Source organism: Pongo pygmaeus, chromosome 1 (assembly GCF_028885625.2).
Source record: "Pongo pygmaeus isolate AG05252 chromosome 1, NHGRI_mPonPyg2-v2.0_pri, whole genome shotgun sequence".
Lineage (NCBI taxonomy): Eukaryota > Metazoa > Chordata > Mammalia > Primates > Hominidae > Pongo > Pongo pygmaeus.
This window is the reverse complement of record NC_072373.2, coordinates 228,905,446-228,931,787: the sequence shown is the minus strand read 5'-3', so window position 1 is coordinate 228,931,787 and position 26,342 is coordinate 228,905,446. Positions and strand designations below refer to the sequence as shown.

The 26,342-nt window shown below is 59.8% G+C and overlaps 2 protein-coding genes and 1 long non-coding RNA gene across 14 annotated transcripts in view; 1 reads left to right on the top strand and 2 right to left on the bottom strand.

Annotated features, from left to right (window-relative positions):
* The window catches only part of PRKCZ (protein kinase C zeta), a 136,379-nt gene extending 133,138 nt beyond the window's left edge, over positions 1-3,241 (top strand). For all 9 annotated transcript variants that reach the window (XM_054444169.2, XM_054444222.2, XM_054444177.2 and 6 more), the window contains 2 exons: positions 2,612-2,727; positions 2,952-3,241. In XM_054444169.2, the coding sequence (XP_054300144.1) occupies positions 2,612-2,727; positions 2,952-3,039 (204 nt within the window). In that variant the 3' untranslated portion in view covers positions 3,040-3,241. The remainder of the gene's footprint in view (positions 1-2,611; positions 2,728-2,951) is intronic.
* On the bottom strand, positions 2,453-13,711 carry FAAP20 (FA core complex associated protein 20). 3 transcript variants are annotated; one of them, XM_054444250.2, is made up of 4 exons: positions 13,614-13,711; positions 12,920-13,055; positions 12,561-12,832; positions 2,453-3,543 (listed from the first exon to the last, which is right to left on the bottom strand). In XM_054444250.2, the coding sequence occupies exons 1-4, from the start codon at positions 13,673-13,675 to the stop codon at positions 3,501-3,503; spliced, it is 513 nt and encodes a 170-aa protein (XP_054300225.1). In that variant the 5' UTR covers positions 13,676-13,711; the 3' UTR covers positions 2,453-3,500. The 3 variants fall into 3 exon arrangements, with proteins under 3 accessions (XP_054300225.1, XP_054300219.1, XP_063516513.1); XM_054444244.2 differs by lacking the exon at positions 2,453-3,543 and adding an exon at positions 7,537-7,747; XM_063660443.1 differs by lacking the exon at positions 2,453-3,543 and adding an exon at positions 11,695-11,905 and having other exon boundaries at positions 13,614-13,697.
* Positions 13,712-17,072: 3,361 nt separating this feature from the next.
* LOC129010263 (uncharacterized) lies at positions 17,073-23,807 on the bottom strand. Of its 2 annotated transcripts, none has more exons than XR_010125463.1 (3): positions 23,637-23,807; positions 22,370-22,564; positions 17,073-20,161 (listed from the first exon to the last, which is right to left on the bottom strand). It is a non-coding gene; the product is annotated as an uncharacterized LOC129010263 (long non-coding RNA). The 2 variants fall into 2 exon arrangements; XR_010125464.1 differs by having other exon boundaries at positions 22,763-23,784.
* Positions 23,808-26,342: the final 2,535 nt, after the last annotated feature.

Sequence of the window (26,342 nt, the reverse complement as noted above, 5' to 3'; positions counted from 1 at the left end):
GGTGAAACCCCGTCTCTACTAAAAATACAAAAACAAAATTAGCTGGCCGTGGTGGCGGGCGCCTGTAGTCCCGGCTACTCGGGAGGCTGAGGCGGGAGAATGGCGTGAACTCGGGAGGCGGAGCTTGCAGTGAGCCGAGATCGCACCACTGCACTTCAGCCTGGGAGACAGAGCGAGTCTCCGTCTCAAAACAAAAACAAAAACAAAAAACAAAATTAGCTGGGCATGGTGGTGTGTGCCTGTAGTCCTGGCTACTCAGGAGACTGAGGCAGGAGAATAGCTTGAACCAAGGAGTCAGAGGTTGCAGTGAGCCGAGATCGCACCACTGCACTCCAGCCTGGGCAACAGAGCGAGACTCTGTCTCAAAAAAAAAAGTGGGCAAGAGAGTGAGTTGAGTGAATGAGTGAATGGGAGTGGGTTAGCGAGGGAGTGAGAGGGTGAGTGGGAGTGGGATAGAGAGTGAGTTGAGTGAATGAGTGAATGGGAGTGGGATAGAGAGTGAGGGAGTGAGAGGGTGAGTGGGAGTGGGATAGTGAGTTGAGTGAATGAGTGAATGGGAGTGGGATAGAGAGTGAGGGAGTGAGAGGGTGAATAGGAGTGGGATAGAGAGTGAGGGAGTGAGAGGGTGAATAGGAGTGGGATAGAGAGTGAGTTGAGTGAATGAGTGAATGGGAGTGGGATAGAGAGTGAGGGAGTGAGAGGGTGAATAGGAGTGGGCAAGAGAGTGAGTTGAGTGAATGAGTGAATGGGAGTGGGATAGAGAGTGAGGGAGTGAGAGGGTGAATAGGAGTGGGCAAGAGAGTGAGTTGAGTGAATGAGTGAATGGGAGTGGGATAGAGAGTGAGGGAGTGAGAGGGTGAATAGGAGTGGGCAAGAGAGTGAGTTGAGTGAATGAGTGAATGGGAGTGGGATAGAGAGTGAGGGAGTGAGAGGGTGAATAGGAGTGGGCAAGAGAGTGAGTTGAGTGAATGAGTGAATGGGAGTGGGATAGAGAGTGAGGGAGTGAGAGGGTGAATAGGAGTGGGCAAGAGAGTGAGTTGAGTGAATGAGTGAATGGGAGTGGGATAGAGAGTGAGGGAGTGAGAGGGTGAATAGGAGTGGGATAGAGAGTGAGTTGAGTGAATGAGTGAATGGGAGTGGGATAGAGAGTGAGGGAGTGAGAGGGTGAGTGGGAGTGGGATAGAGAGTGAGTTGAGTGAATGAGTGAATGGGAGTGGGATAGAGAGTGAGGGAGTGAGAGGGTGAATAGGAGTGGGATAGAGAGTGAGGGAGTGAGAGGGTGAATAGGAGTGGGATAGAGAGTGAGTTGAGTGAATGAGTGAATGGGAGTGGGTTAGCGAGGGAGTGAGAGGGTGAATGGGAGTGGGATAGAGAGTGAGGGAGTGAGCGAGCGAATGTCTCTTGGTGCTGCTGTAACGGAATACCTGAGCCTGGGTAATTTCCAGGGAGCAGAGGTCTTTCCCAGCTGTGGAGGCTGGGAGTCCAGGGTCACGGTACCAGCAGGCTTGGTGTCTGGTGAGGCCGGATCTCTGCTTCCAAGATGGCGCCCCAACACCGCATTCCCCGGAGGAGAGAGGGGAGAGGGGAGGGGGGAGGAAGGCCACGTGTCCACATGGCAGAAGGCAGAGAGGAATCCATGCCCAAGCTGTCTTGACAGCTACAGGAATCCATCTGTGAGGGTGGGGCTCCCATCGGGTCCCACCTCCCTACACTGTTGCTCTGGGGAATGAGTTTCTCACTGTGAATCTGGGGGCACGTTCAGACCCTATTGTGGGTGAGTGGGAGAGCATGGCTGTGTCACTGGGACAAGTGGCCATGAGTCAGGGGAACTGAGGGGCTTTCAGTGTCCTCACCTGTATGTGTTGTGGCACCTGTGCCAGGCACCAGCGTTCTGCCCTCCCCGGCACAGGCGCATCACCAAGGCCCAGTACGCAGTGGCCAGAAGTGAGCCTTGAGCCAAGGGCCAGCCCCGCCTGCTGGGCATTCTCCTGCCAAGCAGCACCTGAGATTCTTTTTTTTTTTTTTTTCATTATTATTATTATTATACTTTAAGTTTTAGGGTACATGTGCACAATGTGCAGGTTAGTTACATATGTATACATGTGCCATGCTGGTGTGCTGCACCCAGCAGCACCTGAGATTCTGAAGTCGATGCCTGGATAGGCAGAAATGGGCCGGCAGGAGGCTCCTGACAGACAGGTCCGTGCAGTGACAGTGCAGGCAGAGTGCTGTGGCCAGGTCCTGCACCTTTATGGTCAGGGTTCCAAGATGTCATGAGACAGCTCGTTCAGCCAGTTAGTTGTCGGTGCCCCTCTGAACAAGGACCCCCAGGAAGGGGGTGGCCTCGCATGGGTGGCTGGGGATCCTGCTCCATCCTACATGTGGCCAGCATGGCCGACACTGGCATTTCTCAGCTCGGTAACAATTTTTCTGACTTTGGACATTTTCTAGATTTTGTGTTGTAAGAAAAAACACTTGGCATTCAAATGCTAGGCAGATTGAAATGCTGTTTCTTACTGTTTCATTTTGTGATTCAAGTGCGTGCAAAACACCCAGTCTGGTAGGGATGACGCCTGCGCAGAGCTGACCCTTCTCGTATTGTTTTTCCAAGCTGGAGAAGAAGCAGGCTCTCCCTCCATTCCAGCCACAGATCACGGACGACTACGGTCTGGACAACTTTGACACACAGTTCACCAGCGAGCCCGTGCAACTGACCCCAGACGATGAGTAAGTCCCACTCGGTGCGGGGACCCTGGAGCACCCCTCGGGCAGCCCCATGGCAGGCTGGCACCTTGGGCACCTGCTGACCCGGCCTGTCCTTGAGTCCCGCCCGCCTGGCGTCATCTCTCCAGTGGGCGTTGGGGGAGGATTCTTATGCGAACGTGACTCCGCTTCCCCCAAGGGAATGAACACACGGTCACCCCCCCACCCCCTGCCACCTTTGCCCACAGGGATGCCATAAAGAGGATCGACCAGTCGGAGTTCGAAGGCTTCGAGTATATCAACCCATTATTGCTGTCCACCGAGGAGTCGGTGTGAGGCCGCGTGCGTCTCTGTCGTGGACACGCGTGATTGACCCTTTAACTGTATCCTTAACCACCGCATATGCATGCCAGGCTGGGCACGGCTCCAAGGGCGGCCAGGGACAGACGCTTGCGCCGAGACCGCGGAGGGAAGCGTCGGCAGGCGCTGCTGGGAGCAGAACAGTCCCTCACACCTGGGCCCGGGCAGGCCAGCTTCGTGCTGGAGGAACTTGCTGCTGTGCCTGCGTCACGGCGGACCCACGGGGACCCTGCCGAGGGGGCTGTCATGCAGTTTCCAAGGTGCACAATTTCCACGGAAACAGAACTCGATGCACTGACCTGCTCCACCAGGAAAGTGAGCGTGTAGCGTCCTGAGGAATAAAATGTTCCGATGATGTGGAAGCTCCTCTGATGCCTTTTTTCCGTGAGTGGCGCCTGCCCCATGTCTCAGACGCAACCCACACGTAGGGGGGCAGTTTAGGAGCCAGCAGGACACAGGTGGGGGCGGGAGTTTAAGTGCCTGTGGGGACACACCGCAATCAAGAATTGTACAAACTTGCACCATTTCCTAAAAACCCTGGTAAGTTCCTGTTGTTCTTCCTGCAGAGCGTGTGCCCAGCCGCTGTGGTCTAGGGTGAAGTGACACCTTAAGCAGATGGCAGCTGGGCCAGCCAGCTCACTGGACCGATGGGGGAAATTGGATCACAGAGATTCTAAAACGTGGCTCACCAAAGCACAGTAGACCAAAAAAGAGAAAAAACTGAATACTTAATCTGCACAAATCCATTTCTGACCACACTAAGCAGTGCCTGCACGATGCCTCGTGCGACGCATTTGATTTTTGGAAAATATTCTTATCTGTCACACAGCACTGAGAGTTAGGGAAAACTAAAAGATGTATGTGTGACGGACCCCAGCCTTAAAGTTCAAAATGACGACCCTACAAACACCCAGAAACACAGGCACTCTTCCCAGCGGCGCGGACCTCCTGTTCCCGGGAACGCACCCGCGCTCTCCATCCTCCCACACCTCAGGTGAAGGCACAGCTGTCCAGAGCTGAGGCTTCCTAGAGGCAGGTCTGCCAGCTGCCGGGTGTCAGGTGTGGCAGAGCCTTCTTCTGAGCTCCCTGGGAGAGGGGGTCGCACCACCTCATGCCTCTGAGTGGGGCCTGGTGCACAGGTGTGGAAATTGCCACGCAGCCCTCTTGGCCAGGCGCAGAGACCCCAGGCCTCCATGACTCGGGGGCCGCTCCACCCCACTGTGTGGCTGGTGGCTTGGGGAAGAGATACGGAAAACCTCAAGTTAGGAGGTCTGTGCCGCGCCTTGCCTGGCCACAAGGTCATCCCCAGCAGGTGAGCGTGGCCCACCCTACACACTCAGGTTTCTCAGGGTGCCGCTCCGTGCCTGGCGCTCAGCACGACATGGTGGATTCACACCCAAGCCCCAGGTGCTAGGACAAGAACGCCAGCGCTGGGCATACTGCCAGCCCGTCCTCCCAGCCCGAGACCCTGGACGCCCGCCCCTCCCCCAGCTCAGGCTTCGAGGTGGAATGTGGAGACGGGTTTCAGCCACACTCCCAACCTTAGCTGTCGAGACTCAACTCCAAAGACGGAAAGTTAGAAACCCCAGGGCAGAGTCCAGGAGCCGACCTTGGGTCTCTCACAGGTGTCCCAGACCAGCGTGGGGATGCCTAGGTGGCGAGGCCCAGCCTGCAGCCGCTGAAGTCACACCTGTCGGGGGAGCGGGGCTGCCGGGACCCCACCTTGAGTGGGAGACCCCCAGTGTATCCCGGAAGTGGTTAACAAGCAAACTGCTTTCCATGAGCCTCCTTGATTTGTTAAATATTTAAGGCACTTACCTAAATACTGCCATGTTGCCAATAGCGTGCCGGTTACCAGTTTGGCTGTTCTTGTACACAATGTGTGAGTAATGCTGTGCTCATCAGAGGGGAGACTTTTATATTCAGTAATTTGTTTTATAAATTAAAGTGAAGGATGTATTGAAGTGTGGTTTGAAAAATCCTGATATTTGCCAATGGCTCCAGTCACGACGGTGTGTCTTTTGGAAGTGGTTCCTGAAAACTCTGGTGACTTGGGGGCTGCACGGTGGGCCTGCGTGGACGCGGTGCGGGGCAACTGCCCATGGAGCCCGTGGCTGGCCGGCTCTCCCATGGATGACACTCACCCTCGACGGCCAGGGTCATTCAAAGTCTTGCACATCCATTAAAGACTTTAATGAAAATGTTCACGTTATTTTCATTAAAAGTAGGTGTTTCCAAGAAGCAAAGGTTTTTGAAGCCATTTTCCTTTTTTGTTTTCAGACAGTCTCGCTCTGTCGCCCAGGCTGGAGTGCAGTGGCGAGATCTCAGCTCACTGCAACCTCCGCCTCCCGGGTTTAAACAATTCTCCTGCCTCAGCTTCCCCAGTAGCTGGGATTACAGGCACCTGTCCCACGCCCGGCTAATTTTTGTATTTTTAGTAGAGACGGGGTTTCACCATGTTTGCCAGGCTGGTCTTGAACTCCTGACCTCAGGTGATCCGCCTGCCTCGGCCTCCCAAAGTTCTGGGATTACAGGCGTGAGCCACCGTGCCCGGCCTGAAGCCATTTTCTTAAGTAGGCCTATATCGGCAGTTTTAGGCTCCCAGCAAAATGAGCAGAAGGTGCAGCCGAGTCCCCATGCCCCTGGCCTGCCCCTGCCCAGCCTCCCCCACCACAGGGCACGCTGCTCACAGCTGCTGGGCCTGCTCTTGTCATTGCCCCACGTCCAGAGTTCCTGCCGAGCTCGCCCAGGGCAGCATCAGTCCCGTGGATGTGGACAGGCGCGTGACAGTGTGGATTCACCACTGTGGGGCCATGCAGAGGAGCCCACGCCCCGGAGACCTCCGGTGCTCCGCCTGTGCTTTCTTAGCCCCTGCACCCTCTGATGTTTTTGGTCCTCACGGTGTTGCCTTTTCCAGAACACCCTAGGGTTGGAATCACAGTGTGTAGCATTTTCTTTCCCTTAGTGATCTGCATTTATGGCTCCATGTTTTTTGCGGCCCGAGGCCATGATTGAAAGGAAAATACAGACGTCTAGGTGTTCATCTTGGGTGTTCACACCAGTCTACCCCCAGATCTGTTCCCTCGGCCACCACAAATGGGGGTCAGGGCTAAGCCCGCAGAGCCCGGCTCTCCAGAACCTGGGGGCTGAACAGCAGTGGACAGGAAGCTCCCTGAAGACGCTGCTCCCCGTGCTCCACTCACACCGTGAGCCCAGGCACACAGTGGCTGACGGGTCTGGGTGAACCAGATGCCCGCTGCTGCTGTCCTTCCCCAGAAACTCCCGATTTCAAGAGAAGCTGCCTCAAAACCCCTGGCGAATGATGAGGCCCTGGAGTCCCCAGGAAGTCTCAGCTCCCGCAGCCCTAACAAATGACCACAGACCTGGGGCTTCAACCAGACTGTCAGCTCCAGAGGGCGGCCCTCTTCTGGCCTGTGTCCCCCACGGTAGAAGGAGCAAGGGAACTCCCCAGGGTCTCCATTATGGGGCACTAATCCCATCGAGAGGCGCCGTCCTGACCTCCTGTCCTGGCAGAGTTCTTGCCTTGTGGTGAAGATTTCAACCTAGGGATTGGGGAGTTACAGGCCCGCAGCACACGGTGACAGGAGCCTTTCCTTTTCATAACTAGCTGCAGCTGCAAGTTCATCTTGGGGAATTAAAACATGACCGATGGTGGAGCGCGGTGGCTCACGCCTGTAATCCCAGCACTTTGGGAAGCCGAGGCGGGCGGATCACGAGGTCAAGAGATCGAGACCATCCTGGCTAACATAGTGAAACCCGTCTCTACTAAAAATACAAAAAATTAGCCGGGCGTGGTGGCGGGTGCCTGTACTCCTAGCTACTCGGGAGGCTGAGGCAGGAGAATGGCGTGAACCCGGGAGACAGTTTGCAGTGAGCCGAGATCATGCCAGGGTAACTCCAGCCTGGGCAACAGAGCAAGACTCCGTCTCAAAAAAAAACAAAAACGCCACCAGAGGCTGGGGCCAGTGGCTCACGCCTGTAATCCCAGCACTTCAGGAAGCCAAGGCGGGAGGATCGCTTGGGCCCAGGAGTTCGAGACCAGCCTGGGCAACATGGCAAGACCCCTCCATCTGTACAAAAAATACTAAAAGTAGCTGGGTGTGGTGATGCGCGCCTGTAGTCCCAGCTATTCAGGAGGCTGAGGTGGGAGGATCATCAAGCCCGGGAGTCTGAGGCTGCAATAAGCCGTGATTGCACCACTGCACTCCAGCCTGGGCGACAGAGCGAGACCATGTCTCAAAAAAAAAAAAAAAAACAAAACCGTGACTGCCCATGAGCTAACCACGCCTGTCCACAAAGTTAGGAAAACGAGCTACCCTCAGCCCGTCCGCTGTCCACAGTGGGGGCGCCAGGGGAAAGGGGTCAGCTTACCCGCCTGGGGCTGTGTCTGGTTCTGATTTCACTGCAGTGAATCTGCCCTAAACCGAACGTCAGAAAGAAAAGCAGCAGATGTTTCATCACAACACGAGGAGAGACAGACAGGAGCCCGCCCTGCTTTAATGCGCATGCGGGGGAGCCGAGAGGCGGGGCTTCTGGCGGGAGAGCGCGTGTCCGGGCGTCACACACTGCGCAGGGCTCTCCGGATGGCGCTCACCACATCGCGTCTTCTGCGCTTTCGGCCAAACACTGGGCCAGGTGGCTGTCAACATCCAGCTGGCTCAGCCTGTAAGGGAGGAGCCACACTCACTCAGCCACCTCCGCGGCATGCTGGCCGCAGAGAGCACTGTCTGGACCTCCGGGCCGTCTGCTGCCGCTGGAGAGGATCCGGCTGGTCAGAAACAAGGGATGGGGCCACCCCAGGGGCTGATGCACCCGGCAGACCACATTAACCGCCAGTGGTGTCTCCACACTCTGCCCGTGAGGAGGCCACGCCAGGCCGGAGGTTCTCAGCCAGGCCCCTGCGTCCGAGCTGCGAGTGGGGACCTGTGTCTGAACAAGCCCCTCTGTGGGATTCTGGCGCCTGCTCAGCTTGAGAACGCGCTCATCGTGGAGCCCGGCAGACCAAGGGAGCCAGCGGACAGGCGGCCTGACCCGGAGAAAAGGCAGGACGGCGGGTGGCCTGCCAGGGAGAGCCGCCGCCCCTGCGTCTACAGGAGGCAGGAAAGTAAACACGGCTGGGCAGTGGATGTGCAGCTCACGTCAGAGAATTTATGTTTTTGACGAGGAGGGACCAAGCCTCACCACGGAGAAGGACACAGTCACCGGCGTGCAGGCTGCCAACCTGCCACTCTGGGAGGCCCCACGCGGCCCCTGCACCTTTCAAGAGGGCGCTGGCGCTGGGATGGTGGCCGGCCAGGCAGGGCTGGCAGGAGAAAACCCATCCGAGTCCTGCAGGTCAGCGCCCTGCACTCAGTGGGGGGCCAGGAGGGGTGTCTGAGCGCAGCCACCTTCTATCCCCGGCCTCATGTGGCCCCATCAGCCCAACTGGAGTGGCTGGAAATGACCATCACCAGGCCTGGCCAAGGTGTGGCCCTGGAAGCCAGGACAGTTGACTTCCGGCCATGACTCCCCGAGAGTGCCAGAGCTGGTGTGCTCAGCAGAGCTGCCGTGCTCAGCAGAGCTGCCGGGGACGATGTCCCAGGACCGAGTGGGCGGCTTCAGCCTAGACTTGGGCCTAGATCTTGCTGGAGGCCAAGTGGTCAGTGTCCCATCAGAGTGACCATCCCTCACACACCACTGCTGGGGGACACACCCCCACTGAGCGGCCAAGTCCACAGGACACGTGTCCCTGTGTCCACCTGTCAGCCACACCACCCCTCGCTCCCCTACAGCCTCTGCCCTCAGACCAGTCCACGACACACCGTTTTGCCCTTGGGCTCTGCTGTGTCCCATCTGTGTGGCCACTGCAACCCTCAAGTCCCCCTCTCCAGACCATAGCTGGACCCCCACTCCCGGGGCCGGCTCCAGCAGTCATCAGCTGCCTTCTCACTCTGGCAGAGCCCACCCAGTGCCTTCTGAAGCCCCCGAGGGTCACTCAGTCTGAGACTTTCCGGCTTCTGCCCATCCTGGGATGGGCAGCCCCTCCCTCCACAAGCTTTCTCTAAGGCTGCCAGAAGGTCCTAAGATCTGAACCGAGGTCATCTTGTCCCGGGGTTTCCAGGTAGTGTCCCTTGGTTGGGGACACTGAGATGCCTTCAGACCCCTCTGAGATGCCTTCAGACCCCTGCCTGTAGCGGAAGAGCTTTGTCCCGGCCTGATCTGCCCCGTTCGTGAGGCTTCGGCTACTGAGCAGATACAACCAGGCCCTGCAGTGTGGATGGGCCAGCCCGGCTGCAGGACAGTGGGGGCTCAGCCCAGATGCCTCTGGTGTCTTCTGCGTGTGGGCAGGGGAGCAGGGCTGCAGGGTGGGCTGGCACCTGGCAGCGTGAGGGGCCTCAGGGCTGTTAAAATCCCAACGACCAGCCAGGCGCGGTGGCTCACGCCTGTAATCCCAGCACTTTGGGAGGCCGAGGCGGGCGGATCATGAGGTCAGGAGATCGAGACCATCCTGGCTGACATGATGAAACCCCATCTCTACTAAAAATACAAAAAATTAGCCGGGCGCAGTGGCGGGCGCCTGTAGTCCCAGCTACTCGGGAGGCTGAGGCAGGAGAATGGCGTGAACCCGGGAGGCGGAGCTTGCAGTGAGCCGAGATCGTGCCATTGCACTCCAGCCTGGGCGACACAGCGAGACTCCGTCTCAAAAAAAAAAAAAAAAAAAAATCCCAATGATCAACCCAGGGCCTCGCCACATCAGCAGAGACAAAACGCAGCTCTGGCTCCCGACATCCTCCCCCACATCCTCCCCCCACCGGTGCCTGGCTCCCCGGCTCCCAACATCCTCACCCCTCACCAGGTGCCTGGCTTCCCATCCACCCACGTGACCCCCAGGTGTCTTAAAATGCACAAAATGTCCAAACAGGACCACAGAGGATCTTAAAGACACAAAGAACATTCTACGTAGTTTGTCAAATCCAGCAGTTGACGGTCCTCCGGGTGACCCGGAGAACACCAAGGCCGGGAGAAATGGGAGGCCTCCCGGCAGCTCCACTCCTCAGACCCGCCTCTGCCAGGGCTCTGGGCTCGGCAGGCGCCTGTGCGGGACAGGGCGACGGTTCAAGACCAAGTCCGGCTGTTAGACCAGACCCTCCAATCCAGGTGGCCTCCCTGCTGGGGTCCTGTGTGGAGTCCCAGGGCATCCCAGGGTGGCTGTGCAAACCCTTGTTCCCAAAGATATGGGGCTTGTCCCCCAGCTAGCCTGCCCATGCCGTGGCCACAGCCTCGGGTGAGTTCCAGTTCCAAAGTACCCGCTCTCCCTTACGATCAAGTGTTCGAATGTGCTCGAAGCATTCCAGACACACCAAGGCCTGGACCTGACTTCATTGACGCCTACTTAGGAAAAATCGAGGCAGTCTGCCAAGCTTTCAGCAACTGCTTAAAAAGCTCAAAACGGCAAGTTTTTCCTCGTGAACGTCCTTGTCTTCAGGAGTCTTTTTTTAGACTCTCTGGAAAAGCAGGCGATGCAAAGACAAAAGCCCCTCCCCGGGGGGTGGGGGGCAGCGCCCTGACAGCAACAAGGATCTCAGAGCTTCAGCCAAGAGCATGGATTTCTCCCCAGGGCTCCCAACGGTACCTTCTGTCCGTGGACTTTTTTTTTTTTTAGATTCAGGGTCTTACTCTGTCACCCAGGCTGGAGTGCAGTGGTGCAATCATAGTTCACTACAGCCTCCAATTCCTGGCTCAAGGGAATCCTCCCACTTCAGCCTCCAGAGTAGCTAGGACCACAGGCACGCGCCACCACGCCCAGGCGTGTAAAGATGGGATTTTGCTTTGTTGCCCAGGCTGGTCTCAAATTCCTGGGCTCCAGCAACCCACCTGCCTCAGCCTCCCAAAGTGCTGGGATTACAGGTGTGAGCCACCGTGCCCAGCCCCCTGGATTTCTTTTGATGGGTAGGAATCAAGAAGTCTTCACTATTTTAAAAAAACATCCCATGCCTCCGCAGAATCAGCATGTGGGACAGCACTGTAGTTTACGACAATCACAAAACGCCAGTCCCAGGAAGAGGCATATGCAGCGACGGCTGGACCTGGAAATGTTTTTGAAAAATGCTCTGGTCCTGCTGCAGGCTCTGGGCACCGCTGGGAGGGCGGGGGCACTTTGTCCTGGGCCCTGGCCCCTTGCACTGCTCACCCACCAAGCCCCACTGATGTGTCACCAGGCCCCTCCCTGTGCTGTTCATGTGTGACGTGCAGGTGGGGTGCTGGGAGTGCCATGGGGCTAACCCCAACCCCAGGCCCTGAAGGGCTTGCTTCCATAAAGCGCCCCATTTTGGAGGAGCCTGTTTCCAGGGCATTTCTTCTCTCTGGATGAGTACTGGCTCGCCTAAAGAACTGCCTGTACAGGTTTTCTGCTGCAGATTTTGATAACTAATTCAGTCGTTTTGTGTTTTTCTTTTTTTTTTTTTTTTGAGACGGAGTCTCACTCTGTCGCCCAGGCTGAAGTACAGTGGCTCAATCTCGGCTCACTGCAACCTCCGCCTCCCGGGTTCAAGCGATTCTCCTGCCTCAACCTCCCGAGTAGCTGGGACTACAGGCGCCCACCAACACGCCTGGCTAATTTTTTATATTTTTAGTAGAGATGGGGTTTCACCATATTGACCTCAAACTCCTGGTCTCAAACTCTTGACCTCGTGATCCGCCCGCCTCGGCCTCCCAAAGTGCTGGGATTACAGGCACGAGCCACCGCACCCAGACTTTTCTGTTGTTGTTGTTGTTGTTGTTGTTGTTGTTGGCTGCTAACTTTGGACTCCGGTCCCTTCGCATTCCCGAGCTGTTTTTGCTTCTAGAAGACCAGGGGCATCAGGCATGACTGAAGGACCTGGTCTCCAGGCCATATAAGATCTGAAACCTGCTGCCCATTAACTCAACCAAAAGTTACGAACCAGCGTCATTCACACCACCCCAGCCCCAGTACCTGCTCCGGAGGCCAAGGGCCCAGAGGTCGCCAGACACGAGGCCAGGCACTGGGCAGTTTGGGTTATCTTCTTAGCAAAACTGGGTTCCATTCCCCTTTACTTAAAAAATATATAAAAATATACATTGGGTTTCTAAAATAAGAAAAAGCATCTCCAGACAAAAAAAGATGGCCTTCATTTTTAAAACCCATGACCCACTCTCGGGAAGGTGTTCCCGTGCTCTGGGCCTGGGGACGCTGGTGCCATCGGCTTCCAGGACGGCCAGGTGGACCCGGGGTCAGTGCTCCCAGCCTTCCTTCTGTGCTGTCTGTGGGCCCCCGGAGCACGGCAAGCAGGTGGACCCCAGACCCGTGACAGAGAGCCACCTGGACCTGCCAGGCCACAGCACTGGGCCACCTTTCCACGTGTGAAACAGGGCTTTAAAAGCCAGCACTGAGCTCGGCCACCTCTTGACCTTCTAAACGGCTATGGTTTCCAAACACGGATGGATAACCGGGCCGGGCGCAGGGGTGGCCCACTCACCTGGGGGCGAACTCCTTCTGGCACATGGGGCAGCTGCGCAGGGCCGCGGCACCCTCCACAGACAGCTGCTGCTCCACCCTGGGGGCCCTGCAGGGATCAGGTGCCGGGCGCTGGGGCAGGGACCTGGCGGGGGATTCCAGGTGCCCTCCTGCCCCGCGAAGCAGCCGATAGGAACGGCCCGGGCCCCACAGGTCCGGCGGAAAGGGTGTCCAGGAAAAGGTCTTGGGTCCGACAGTGAAGACTTCAGTGGGCTCCGGGCCGCACCTGGGCTCCTGCAACACAGAGTTGTTGGGCCTTGCCCAGCGGTAGCTCCCGCCCTGGAAACCCCTCCACCGCTACGATGGGCCCGGTGGGCACACCTGTCCAGGGAAGGCGGGCAGTGGAGGCACCTCGTGATCCAGGATCAGCTCTGGGCTCACCGTGCGCAGCAGCTCGGCCCAGAGCCGCTCCCGCTCATCACTCCCCAGGAGAAACCACGGGCGGCCGCCAGAAGGCCTGGGGCAGACAGAGAAGTCAGACAGGGGGTACTCAGCGGGGGAAACGCTATGGTGGGGGAGACCCGGGAGGAGGGCCTGGGGCAGAGAGAGCGGGGAGATGGGGGGTACTAGAGGGAAATTCGATGGTGGGGGAGGTGGCGGGCAGGGTTGGGGGAAGGGCTGCTGGGGCAGACAGTGGGGAGATGAGGGGTACTGGGGGTGGGGGGGCGGTGGGGGTGGGTGGCAATGTGGGGTCCTCAGCGGGATGAGGCGATGGTTGGGGAGATTGCGGAGGGCCTGGGGAAGATAGAGGGTTAGATGGGGGGTGCTCAGGGAAGACGCGATGATGGGAGAGGCGCGGGAGGGCCTAGGGCAGCGCGGGGGAAGCTCGGGGTGGGGTGGGGGCTCAAGGCGGGCGCTGAACGGCGGCGCGGGGTGGGGCGACGGGCGTGGGGGCCGGGCCCGGGGGCGGGGAGCCCTCCCCAGGGGGAGAAGAGAGCGGGAGGCCCGCGGGGGCGCCGGGAAGCACGTGGGAGCGGGAAAACCGGCCACGCCCCCGCCTGGCCCCCGGCCTCACCCGCCAGCCGGGGGCGGCCTTCGGCGGCTCAGCCCCAGCCGCGGCTTCCGCGGCGCCTCCATCCAAGCCCGCGCCGGGCGGAAGTGAGCGCAAGCCCCGCCCCCGCCCCAGGCCCCGCCTCCGCCCCAGGCCCCGCCTCCAGATCCCTGCAGTGAGGCCGCCCCCCTCCGAGACAGTCGGAACCCCAGGGACCCTGATCCCAGCCTGTAGGGAAACTGAGGCCAGGGTTCCTTCGTCCTGCACCGCACAGGGGGGCCTGGCGTGAGGGTGGGGGGCCCAGGTTGGGGAGCCCGGCCCGTGTCCCCTTTCCCGTCCAGGCAGCCCCCGAGCCTCCGTTACCCCGATGTCTGCCCGGCCCGCCCGGGCACTGCCTCCTCCCGGCTGCACCCAACAGCTCCCGCCCCCGTTTCCGGCTCTGCGGAGCCGCCTCTCCTCCCAGAACCACTCCAGGAGTAAACAAAGCTTGAAATCCGCCGTCGCCACCACCGTTTCTTTACAAAAGGCGGGGAACTCAAGCTCCTTAACCAAGAAACCAGAGGCGAAGTGACAAAGTCCAGGTGGCTCACTTGGGCCTCAGGGGCCTGGGCCAGGGCCCTGGGGGCAGCTGAGGGGCTTTCCTGCCTGGACCCCGGGCTCTGCGACCTCAAAGTCAGCCACGTGGTGGCAGCAGCCGCCCAGGCACCCTGATGCCACACCTGGCTGTGCCCAGTGCCCCATGGGCCCAGGCCACTTGCCTCTCCCTCGGCCCCGCTGGGCCCTGGAGTGGCTGCCACCCTCACGGAAGGAGTGGGGTCTACAGAGATCAGGGTCAGGGGCCCTCGCCAGACGCCACTCAGGGCTCTGGGACTCCTTGGCAGTTTCTGCCCTGCCCAGCCCCAGCAGCTTTGGGGCTACGCTGGGCACCCCTCCTGCAAAGCTCCCTGGCTGTTCGGACCCCTCACCTGGCCCCTCCCAGCCCCCAGTCGTCTGTGCCCTCCCTCCAGAACTCAGCTGTGGGGCCCGGCCCTGAACCCAGGCCACCCGAGTGGCCCACCGTCCTTCAAGGGGCCCTCGCCTGGAGGCCTGGCCCACTGTCCTTCAAGGGGCCCTCGCCTGGAGGCCATGGGTTGGTGTTCAGGGAAGGGGTCAGCAGCAGGGCCTGGACTGGGAGGTCCCCCTCTCCCTGCATGAGTGGTTTTCTTCAGCACACGTTCCTGCTCTAGATGCCGGAGGCCCCCAGGAGAACAAGATGGAGGCACCAACCCCCCAGGCCCTTCGACTTGAGTGAGCAGATGGAGATGCAGCGCTGAGTGCTGCCCAGGCAGGGGGAGGGGGGCCTGGGGGAGCTGCTGCAGGCAGTGTGGTCTCAGGGGGCCCTGTGGGAGGTGGCCTGTGGCTGGGCCTGCTCTCAGGCGAGAGAAGCCCAGCCGTGGGGTCTCCGCAGCCCCACGTCCACCACATGGCAGGTGCCAGCTGACCAAGCGCTCTCAAACAGCCAGTGTCCAGGGCTCCCCGACAGTCCTGGCTGCCCTGGCTTCAGCTCCGAGCTTCTGGGTCTTTCCTGGAAATGTCACCATGGTCTGCAGGAGGGCCTTGGGTACTTCCAGGAAGACTGGCCCCAGCCTCCCAAGACAGGAGAAAAAGCCAGGCCCAGCGGCTCATGCCTGTAATTCTAGGACTTGGGGAGGCCCAGGCAGGCAGATTGCTTGAGCCCAGGAGTTTGAGACCAGCCTGGGCAACATGGCAAGATCTTGTCTCTATAAATAAAAAATTAGCTGGGCATGTTGGCATGTGCCTGTGGTCCCACCTACTTGGGGGGCTAAGGTGGGAGGATCACCTGAGCCCGGGGAGGTGGAGGCTACAGTGAGCCAAGATCGTGCCACTGCACTCCAGACCCCAACTCAAAAAAAAAAAAAAAAGGCCAGGTGTGGTGGCTCAAGCCTGCAATCCCAGCACTTTGGGAGGCCAAGTCGGGAGGATCACTTGAGGCCAGGAGTTCGAGACCAGCCTGGCCAACATGCAGAAACCCCACCTCTACTAAAAATACAAAAATTAGCCGGGCATGTTGGTGCACACCTTTAATCCCAGCTACTTGGTTGGCTGAGGCACGAAAACCACTTGAGCCTAGGAGGCAGAGGTTGTGGTGAGCCAAGATCGCACCACTGCACTCCAGCTTGGGCATCACAGCAAGACTCTGTCTCGAAAAACAAAAAAAGACAGAGGAGAAAGGCCCTTGATGACAAGTGTTTGCTCAGCTCTCTGTGCCATGCCGGGGGTGGTGGGGGGTGTTCTTGCTCCTTCCTCTCCCTTCCCCGCTCTGGCTCCCCAACCCCAGGGTTCCACTGCTGGGCCTGGGGGTGGTTCCTGCCTCCACCTCTGCGGCCCCCACATGGTCCAGTGCCCTCCTGCCACAGACCGGCCGTCCTCCGGATGGGCTCCGAGCCCCTGGGACCCATCTCCTTCCCTGCCTGGGTCCCATGGGCAGAGCCTGGGAACCTCAGGCCCCTGCCCTGTCCTGGAGGACCATGTGAGGGACAACTGTGTGCGGCTGCTGCCCCATAACAGGGGCCTTTCTGGGCAGGAGGACCCAGCCCCCACCCCTGGAAAGCCAAACACGGGAGCTTTGCTGGGGTCTTCAGCATCCTTCCGGCCCCTCCCGGCTCCCCCATGCAGGTGCCCTGGCCACTGGGCCCAAGAGGGGCAGAGCCAAGCAGAAGCAGGGCGGGGTCTCTAGTGACCCAGACCCGGGACAGCTGTGCTGCCCGGCTGGCGCGGGCTGCTTGGGAAGCTCTCGCTGCAGGTGCCCCAAGGGTAGGAGGCACGGGCTTGCAGGGGACCTCAGGGCTGGCTGAGCCTGGCTCCAGCCTGCAGCACCGAAGCTGGGGGGCCCCCATCCCCTTTGGTCTTAGCCACCCCAGTGGGCCTCGTTCACCCTTGGCCACCAGAGAATAGGAGCCAGGGCCCCAGGCCAGTGCCATGGGGCAGAAAGCAGGGCCTCTGGGCCTGGTGCTTTGGGGACACAGAGGCAGCACAATGTGTCACAGTTGTCCTCCTGGGGGCTCTTCCCCTCCGGTTTATCTGCTGCTCTGGATTAATCTCCCCTCCTCCCATGTCACCACCGGGGAGGGGGCAGTGGAGCAGGCCCCTGTGACCCACAGCCAGGGATAAGTCCACAGAGAAAGGCACTGGGGTGACCTCTGCTCTGGGCACGTGGCGGGTGCCTCCACTTGTCAGGAAGCCTGACCCCCAATCTCCTCCCGCCTGACAGCTTCCCCGACAGCTGCCTGCCAGCCGAGGGCCTGGAAGGGGACTGGCCACTCAAGACTCTCAAGACAAGAAAGCGTGTTCACCTCCAACAAACATACCTTGTCCTGCCTGTCCTCAAGTTATCAGCACGACACAGTTGTGCTGGTGATGGTGCTGGTGGAAGTTTCAAAGTTGAACCTGATGAAAAGGCTCCACTTCTTCGGCGCCATCTGCTGCTGTGGTGACAGGGAGTTTTGCTTTATTGGAAAATAATTTCTGGTTGGGACTGACACGTGCACTGTGGAAATGAGTTTTTTCTAAGCCAAAATTCATGTTTACAAAAGAATGTTTCAGCTGTGGGAGTTTGCATCCCAGGCAGAGCAGAAGCTGCTCGAGTGGGTGGGGGCATCAGAGCCACCCATCTCCTACTCCCGCACCTGCAGACCGGTGGGCTAGGAGGCCCCTTACCCACTGTGGCATAAAAGGACGCATTTATGGATGATGAATCAGGCCCCAGCCCACTGAGCTGGTTTCAGAAGCCAGGCTGGCCGCAGGTCAGGGAACCAGCCCTCTCCAACTCCTTCCACCGCGAAAGAACAAGTGTCCCAGCCACTGGCATCCTCAGAGTCACCCAAATGATCATCTCTGCCCAGCGCTGACACCCTGCAAATCAGGCTAAGACAGCGGTGACAGGCCCTGAGGCTGGCAGGCCTAAGCAGCCTGGTGGCCGTGCACCCTCCCAATTTCCAAGTGAGACCTGTAGCTGACAGGCACCCTAGGCACATGCTGAAGGCACTGGGCTGCCTCCACCCCTTCCCACATGGCAGAATGGCCCAGCACCCACGCACAGTGCCCTGGCAGTGCTCGCCTGCTGGCAAGGACAGCCAAAAGGCCCTGGCAGCCTTCTGACGCAGCCAGGAAGTGGGCTGTGCTCCGCCACACCTGCTGGCCCGTGGATGCCAGGCAGGCGTGCCCGCCCATAGCCAGATGTGGTGGCATTTATGGGATACGGGAGTGCCAGGCAGACAGGCTGTGAGAGACAGTTGCCTGGGAAACCTCTCCAGATCTTTGGGGCAGCAGAACAGGTGCTCGGGCCCACACATGGGGTGCGAGAGTAGGGGTGTGCCTTGGTGCCCTTGGGCACCCACAGCCTCCTCACAGCCTCAGTGGCGGGGTCATGGCACAGGCCCGCCCCCAACCCCAAGAACCGGAAAGCCAGGAGCAGCTGGGGAGGGCCCTGGCCCGGGAGAGGCAGCGGTCCTGTTCCTGAACCCCATCCCAGCCATGGCCTGTGTCTGGGCCAGCATCCCCGACCAGACAGGGCCAGCCACCCTCTCTCAAAGTCCCCAGCACCCCTTCAAGCAGTCTCCGGTTCACACCCTCCCACAGCCTGTCCTCCATCCCCACGTGTGGGGCTCAGCCCCCTGCCCCACTCTGCCCCTACCCAGGGGTGGGCTTTTATCAGCCCCAGATCCTGCTCTGACGTCCCCTCCCCAGAGAAGCTTCCCCAGCCCAGCCCAGCCCAGGCTTCTCTCTCCACCCTACAGCCCTGCTGGGAAACTGTGAGCTCAGATGCTGATTGGTCTGCCCAGGAGGGTGGTCCTGTGTGCTCTGTTCCCTGGGAAGCCTCGCAGAGTGCGCGGCACCAAGGAGCCGGTCAGGGAGTGGAGACCTCTCAGGGCACCCCTCCTCTGGGGAAGACAAGTCACAGAAACCAAGCTGGAGGAGTGCTGTGGGTTGAGCAGTGTCTCCGAAGACTCATGTCCACCAGTACCTGAGAAAGTAGCCTCACTCGGAAGCAAGGTCTGTGCCGCTATAATCAAATCAGGATGAGGCGATACTGGGTTAGGGTTGGCCCTGAATGCAGTGTGAGCAGTGTTCTTGTAAGAAAAGGAAAATTGTCCGGGTGCAGTGTCTCACGCCTGCAATCCCAGCACTTTGGGAGGCCGAGGCGGGCAGATCACTTGAGATCAGGAGTTCTAGACCAGCCTGGCCAACATAGTGAAACTCCGTCTCTACTAAAAAATACAAAAATTAGCCGGGTGTGATGACGGGTGCCTGTAGTCTCAGCTACTCAGGAAGCTGAGGCAGGAGAATTGCATGAACCCAGAAGGCAGAGGTTGCGGTGAGCCAAGATTGCGCCATTTTACTCCAGCCTGGGCGACAAAGCGAGACTCCATCTCAAAAAAAAAAAAAAAAAAAAAGAAAAGAGAGAAAGAAAAGGAAAATTGGCCAGGTGCTGTGGCTCATGCCTGTAATCTCAGCACTTTGGGGAGGCCGAGGCAGGTGGATCATGTGAGGTCAGGAGTTCGAGACCAGCCTGAAAGACCTCGTGAAACCCCATCTCTACTAAAGACACAAAATTAGCTGGGTGTGGTGGTGGGCGCCTGTAATCCCAGCTACTTAGGAGGCTGAGGCAGGCGAATCGCTTGAACACAGGAGGCGGAGGTTGCGATAAGCCGAGATCGTGCTGTTGCACTCCAGCCTGGGCGACAAGAGCAAAACTCCATCTCAAAAAAAAAAAAAAGGAAAGGAAAATTTGGACACAGAGACACAGGAAGGAGGCTTGGGGTTGGGGGTGGAGCAGCTGCACTCCAGGGAATGCCAAGGGCCCGGGGCTGGAAGGGGCAGGAAGCAGCCATCCAGAGCCTTAGAGGGAGCTCCACCCTCCCAACCACTGATTTTGGACACCAGCTGCCTGAACTGTGAGAAGATAAATGTCACTCATTTTAGGCTCCCAGTGTGTGGTCATTTTTTCACAGCAGCCCCAGGAGACACGCAGCAGGCTCCCGGCTTTCCAAGCCGCCGCGCACCAAGTTCAGCTTGAAAATGCTGAGCCCAGCTGGGTGCAGGGACCCCTAGGTCTCCTGTCCACCACACCCAGAGCTGAGGAAGCGGCTCCCCCATGGGCCAAGAGCTGGAAGGGGGCCCTCAGAGGACCAGTGGGCCAGGAAACCTCTGCAGGTGGAGAGGGTGGCTGGGACCCCCTCGGGAATCCCCGGGGAAGGTCTGGCTTCTCGGCTCTGTAGAATCAGCTTTGTCCCCAGTTCAGCACGTTTTTATGGGAAATCTGCTGGTTGGGGACAGCCCTTGATGTCCTGAGATGAGATGCTGCCTGGTCCCTGCACCTTCCAGGACCCGGTTCATCTGCAGTGCACAGGTTTCCACTTGTCATAGGAAACTGTGCTTGGCGCATCCCCTGTGCAGCTGGCTGTGAACTGTGGGCTCCAACCCTGCTTGATTTGCTTCAACTTTCTGAGTGACGTGCAGACCTTCACAGGGGAGTCGTGGGGTGGCTCCATCCAACGCCTCCCTCTCTGCCCCTGTGTTGGAAAATAAGGACAGTGGGTGGCCTGGGCCCTGCGCATCCTCCAGAGGGTCAGGGACACGCACGGTGAACGACCTCTGTAGGCTCGAAGGCACAGCCTGGAAGGACTGGGACACCCGTGGGCAGGGAGCAAGAAGGCACTGCCAGGGGCTTAGGTCTTGTTTGTTCATCTGGTAGAATTGCTGACTTTTAGAGAAAGGGACCTGAGGCTGGGCACGGTGGCTCACACGTGTCAAATCCCAGCACTTTGGAAGGCCGAGGCGGGTGTATCACCTGAGGCCAGGAGTTCAAGACCAGCCTGACCAATACGGTGAAACCCTATCTCTACTAAAAATACAAAATTTAGCTGGGCGTGGTGGCGCGCGCCCGTAGTCCCAGCTACTTGGGAGGCTGAGACAGGAGAATTGCTTGAACCCGGGAGGCGGAGGTTGCAGTGAGCCAAGATTGTGCCACTGCACTCCAGCCTGGGTGACAGAGCAAAACTCCAACTCAAAAAAAACAGAAAGGCCGGGGGCGGTGGCTCACGCCTGTAATCCCAGCACTTTGGGAGGCCAAGGCGGGCAGATCACAAAGTCAGGAGATCGAGACCATCCTGGCTAACACGGTGAAACCACGTCTCTACTAAAAATACAAAAAAAATTAGCCGGGCATGGTGGCGGGCGCCTGTAGTCCCAGCTACTTGGGAGGCTGAGGCAGGAGAATGGCGTGGACCCGGGAGGCGGAGCTTGCAGTGAGCCGAGATCGTGCCACTGCACTCCAGCCTGGGCAACAGAGCAAGACTCCGTCTCAAAAAAAAAAGAAGAAGAAGAAAAAGAGAAAGTGGCCTGAAAGTTATGGCCCAAAAATGGGCCTGATTTTCTGTTTCTCTTTTCCTCTGGGTGCTCCCTCAGGGACTGTTTGGAGAACCAGGCTCCAGGAGGCCCCTGTGCAGACTCCAGGCTGTCCTGCAACCCCCAGCACTGTGTGGCCTTGGCCCAGGGCTGCTCTCCCCTACCAGATGCCCGAGGAGGAGGTGGCCTCTGTTCCTTCCAGCAATGCCCTCCATATGTGCCACCGGACCCCATCACCACGAGCCCCAGCTAAGTGACAGCCAACAACCCTATTTCTGTTTTTGTTTTTGTTTTAGAGACAGGGTCTTGCTCTGTTGCCCAGGCTGGAGTGCAGTGGCAAAATCTCGATTCACTGCAACCTCCACCTCCTCGGTTCAAGCAATCTTCAACACCTCTTTATTTTTATTTTATTTATTTATTTATTGAGACAGAATCTCCCTCTCTTACCCAAGCTGGAGTCTAGTGGCACGATCTCGGCTCACTGCAACTGCTGCTTCCCTGGCTCAAGAAATCCTCTCACTTCAGCCTCCCAAGTAGCTGGGACTACAGGCACAAGCCACCACACCTGGTTAATTTTTTGTTTTGTTTTGTTTTGTTTTGTAGAGACGGGATGGGATTTTGCCATGTTGCCCAGGCTGGTCTTGAACTCTTGAGCTCAAGCGATCCTCTTCCCTTGGCCTCCCAAAGTGCTAGGATTACAAGCATGAGCCACTGCACCAGGCCCTGGATAATTTTATTTTTTGTAAAGATAGGGTCTTACAATATTGTCCAGGCTGGTCTCGTCAAACTCGTGGCCTAAAGCAATCCTCCTGCCTTGGCCTCCCAAAGTGCCATATACCCCCACTTCTGGGTGAGCAATTTCCGACTCTGTGGTGTGAGGGATGATGTCTGACATGAAGCTCCATCCTCCTCCCTGGGGTCCATCCTGCAGTGGGAGCCGTCCTCCCAGCCAGCTGGTGACTGGACAACAGTGCTGTCCAACCGAGTGGGACACTGGCTGAGACTCTCCTCCCCCTCCCATCCCCCTTCTGCCTTTCTCCCTGCCCATGCCTTCCCCGGGGCCAGAGGGCAGCCCAGGGTCCTGAGGCCCCAGGAAGCTATCTGGCCGCTGGAAGTAGTGGCCTGATGCCCAGTAGAATCTCTGAACAGGCCCTTTGCCTGCACCCCAGGTGGGGCCAAGGCACGGCTAGGATCCGGACAGGCCAGAGAGTGGCCGCTGAGACAAGCCCCGCCCTCCCTTCTGCCGCCTTCTCCCCCCCAGGCTTCTCCATAGTGGGGCAGGCTCTCCGGACACCCTTCCGCATCAGGGCCCACCCATGGCTGCCCTGCCCAGGCCTGGGCACAGCTGCACTGACTGTTCCTGGCAGCCTCACCTGTGCAGGCCACCCTGCTGCTCCAGCTCAGTCCAGCACAGGTGTTCTCGCTCTGGGATTGGCCTGGCGCTGACCTGTGCACCTGTCAGGGAAGGTAGGCAGCTCTGGAGCTGGCTGGTGCCCCTCGCCTGGGCTGGAGCTGGGGCAGGTCCCACATTTCTCAGAAGGACTCCAGGATGCAGCTGCGTCTGGGGCCTGAGCAGAGGGAAGATATCAGGCTGGGGCCGGCTGCTGGGCCTGTCCTCTCTGAGCTGCCTCAAATCCCCTGTTCCTTGAGTGGTCCTGGAGCCTGGCCTCAGGCCTCAGGGTACCACACTACTTGCCTCCGGGGACCAGGCTGTTCACCCCACACCCAGCCCTGTGACAGAGGTGCTGTCGCGTGGCCCCACTTACAGATGGGTCAACTGAGGCCCAGGGCATCTGTCCACTTGTCATGACAGTGAGCGGCCAAGCTGGATGTGAACCCAGGTTTTTGTATGCTGCCGCCCGATGGGGTTGGGGAGGACTTAGTGGCACCCACTGACCTCCCACTGGGGGTTTGGGTCAGGGAGTGAAATAAGTGCCTGGCTCTCTGAGCACCCTGGGGCAGCTCCTCCAGCCTGGGAGAGCCAGCTCACATCTGGGCAGCTGGTGAGGCCAGCTCCTGCCATCTCGGGTCCCTATGCGCCTCTCAGCTGTGAAAAACCCTTGCTGGCCTCCACAGACCCTCACAGATGGCCTCACAGGCCAACACCCAGCGGCTGCACTGCCTGTGGTCACCATCTCTGCAGCCCGCGTGTGCGGCCAGTGTCCCTCCGGTGTCCCCAGGCCCAGGTGCCCGGCTGTTGGTCCTGCCAGCATCGTGAGCCGTGGTCTGCCGTCCTGGCACATCCTGAATGGAGGTGCACGCATAGAGGCTGCCTGTGAATCTCCTGCGCTTCCTCAGAAGGATGTGCCCCCTTCTGGGACGTGCCCTGGGGACAGTCAGTTCTCCCAAATAGTGACTTCCTTTCTCCACATAATGAGAGCCTTTGGCTGAGGGATTGGGAGGACCAGGAAAAAGCCTCCAGGCCACGTGGGGCGTGACTTGGCGATCCCGGTCGCTCCGGGCGTCAGCTTGGACCCCCAACGCCCCTCACAGCTCACAGCCCTGTGGCCTGCTCTGAGGGCCCCGCCCGCCGCCGAGCCCCCGGGAGCCGGAGAACCCGCAGGACGTCAGCCGGGTGGATTCCCTCCCACTGCCCCTGACCCCACTGCCCATCGCTTTCAGGACTAGCGGATGACGGACTTGTGCTAAACTGCTTACGACCCCTCCGGAGCGTGGTCCTGGGTAAATCAGCGGCGAGCTGCAGGCTCAGCCAGCCGCCGCCTTTGGTTTCCTCCCGCCGCCTGCTCACCCCACCTCAGACCCGAGCTAGCTCTCCAGCCTCGGTTCCTCCGCCGGACCCTCCTCCCGGGCACCTCCCACGCCCCGCCCTCAAGCCCCTCCCCTCCCCCACGCCCCGCCCTCAAGCCCCTCCCCTCCCCCACGCCCCGCCCCTCAAGCACCTTCCCTCCCCCTGGGCCCCCCATGCCCCGCCCCTCAAGCCCCGCCCCCTCCCTCCGGACTCCCCACGGCCCGCCCCTCCCTCGAGGCTCCCTCACGCCCCGCCCCCAAGTCCCGCCCTTCCTCCCGGACTCCCCGCGCCCCGCCCCTCAAGCCCCGCCCCGCCCCCGGGCTCCCCCGTGCCCCGCCCCTCAAGTCCCGCCCCTCCCCCCGGGGTCCCCCCCAACGCCCCGCCCCTCTTCCCGCCCCCCCCACGCCCCGCCCCCGCTCCTCCTCTTCCCTTGCCCCGCCCCTCCCAGGGCCACCGTCCTCCCAGGCACCGCCCACACTCCCGCCCCTCATGGGCACCACCCACACAAGCAAGCCCCGCCCCGCAGGGTCCCGCCCACGTCCCGCCCCACCCCGCCCCGGCTATGTCCTCTGCGCCCAGCCTGGGGCAGCCGTCCCCGTGAGCCCCGCGGGGGGAGCCCGTCCCAGCCACCTCGCCGCTTCAATTTCCTCCTGGTCCACAGGCCCAGCCCGGCGCGCGCCGCTCGCTCTGCGACCTCCAGGGCGAGCGCGCTTCCGGGGCTGCCGTCCAAGAGGCGTGGGAAGCGCGCGGGGGTTTCTGAGCGTGCAGTCGCCGCCTGCGGACGGCGAAGAGGCGGGTGAAGCGAGTTTCCAGCGTCGAGCCTGCTTCGTTTCAAGGTGGACGCCACATGCAAGCCACGAGCGCGTCGCCGCACGGTGTACGCCACGGTCCGGGCCGGGCGTTCTGCGGGTGCACCCGCTGCACCGCAGGCCTCAGTGGCGCGCCCGGGGGCTGGAAGGCTGAGCCGCCCTCCTCCCATATGCGCGGGAGTCCCTCCGCCACTGTGCCCAGATCGCCGGCGAAGCGCAGGGGGACGCTGGAAAGGGCATCGGGAGACCAGGGCCTGCGCCCCCTACCCGGGCCCCGGACCACCTGTCCGCACACCTGTCCGAAGCCTTAAAAGATCTCCATTCCTTTTCGGTCTGACCTGAGAGCCGAGCTCACGGCAGGGATGGGGACCCAGGGCTCGGCCTGCAGGTGCCGTGCCAATTAGGGCCCAGGCAGGAGAGGGGCGTCCCTGCATTGGGGCGCCATCATCACCTTCGCATGGCCACTCTAGCGTGGGAGGTGGGGCAGGGCCTTTCCCTGTCAGTTCACTTCCCTGTTGGTACTCACCGACCTGTCTGTGGAAAGGCAGCAATGGTCGATTTCCCGCTTGAGAAACAAAGCGTAAAGGAGGAAGAGAGGCTACAGGAATCTCCCGTCCGGGAGACCCTGTCTCTAACGGGCCATACGGGGTCCCCCTGTGTCTCCTGCAGCCCTGCACAGCCCCCGTCTGAGGCACCTTTTGGAGGGAGTGGCCAAGCTGTCCCGGCCTTTGCCACCCGGCGTCCTGTCCCAGTTTATCTGTGTCCAGTCCGATTCGTGGGCTCATGGATTGGAAAGCTGTGACAGACGCCCTGGGCTGGGAGGTATAAAACGAAACTGTTTAACTCCAGTGAAAAAACAGTTGCAGGGATCCCAGAAGTGGGAAAAGGTCGCTCTGAGCACCTTCCGTGGGGTGGGTGTGATTCTGAGACTAAGGCTCTGGGGGCCGGGCTCGGTGGCTCACGCCTGTAACCCCAGCACTTTGGGAAGCCGAGGCGGGCGGATCACGAGGTCAGGAGATCGAGACCATCCTGGCTAACACTGTGAAACCCCGTCTCTACTAAAAATACAAAAAATTAGCTGGCCGTGGTGGTGGGTGCCTGTAGTCCCAGCTACTCAGGAGGCTGAGGCAGGAGAATGGTGTGAACCAGGGAGGCGGAGCTTGCAGTGAGCTGAGATCGCGCCACTGCACTCCAGCCTGGGTGACAGAGCGAGAAAAAAAAGGCTCTGGGACCCCTGGCCCAGGAGCCCCAGGCCACGGCCTCCTGCCTGGGAGGTGTGGCTCCCCATGCAGCCAGCTTCTTCCATGCCTCAGGTCGGCGACCTGCACCCTGTCCAGGAGGAGGGGAGACTCTCTTGCCCAGGGGCAAACCGGAAAACACGGCAAGGTCAGGGGAGGAGGCCACTGTTTCCTGTCAAAGTCCATATTTGTGAAAAAACATTGATTGGGCAGAGAGAGGTGCTATATTCCGGAATGGAGGTGAGTGGGGGGCCAGTGAGGGCTGGGCCGGTGAGGGGTGGGTGTGATGTTTCGCCTGGTGCAAGGGAGCTGGGGCCGCAGGTTCCCGATCTGCTGGCAGAGCTGGGTCCTGGTGGGGGCAGAGCTGGGCAGGCCCACATGGCCTGTGCATCCAGGGTGTCTTGTCCCCTTGATCCTTCAGAGGATGAACCCCCACCCTTCGCCGGCCTTCTTGGGCGTGGTCTGGTAGATAACTGGAGCTGGGAGAGGCTGAAGACAGTCAAAGCCGCTCTTCTCTTTTCTAGGTGAGAACAGTGAGCCTGCAAGGTCA

Excerpts from the sequence above, each read along its gene's own strand:
- FAAP20 (XM_063660443.1), bottom strand. The coding sequence starts at position 13,675 with ATGGAGGCGCCGCGGAAGCCGCGGCTGGGGCTGAGCCGCCGAAGGCCG. Across the intron at positions 12,833-12,919 it reads TGCCCGCCTTCCCTGGACAG|GAGCCCAGGTGCGGCCCGGA; the intron begins GTGTGCCCACCG and ends TCTGTGTTGCAG. Across the intron at positions 11,906-12,560 it reads CAGAAGGAGTTCGCCCCCAG|AAGCAAAAACAGCTCGGGAA; the intron begins GTGAGTGGGCCA and ends CTGGTCTTCTAG.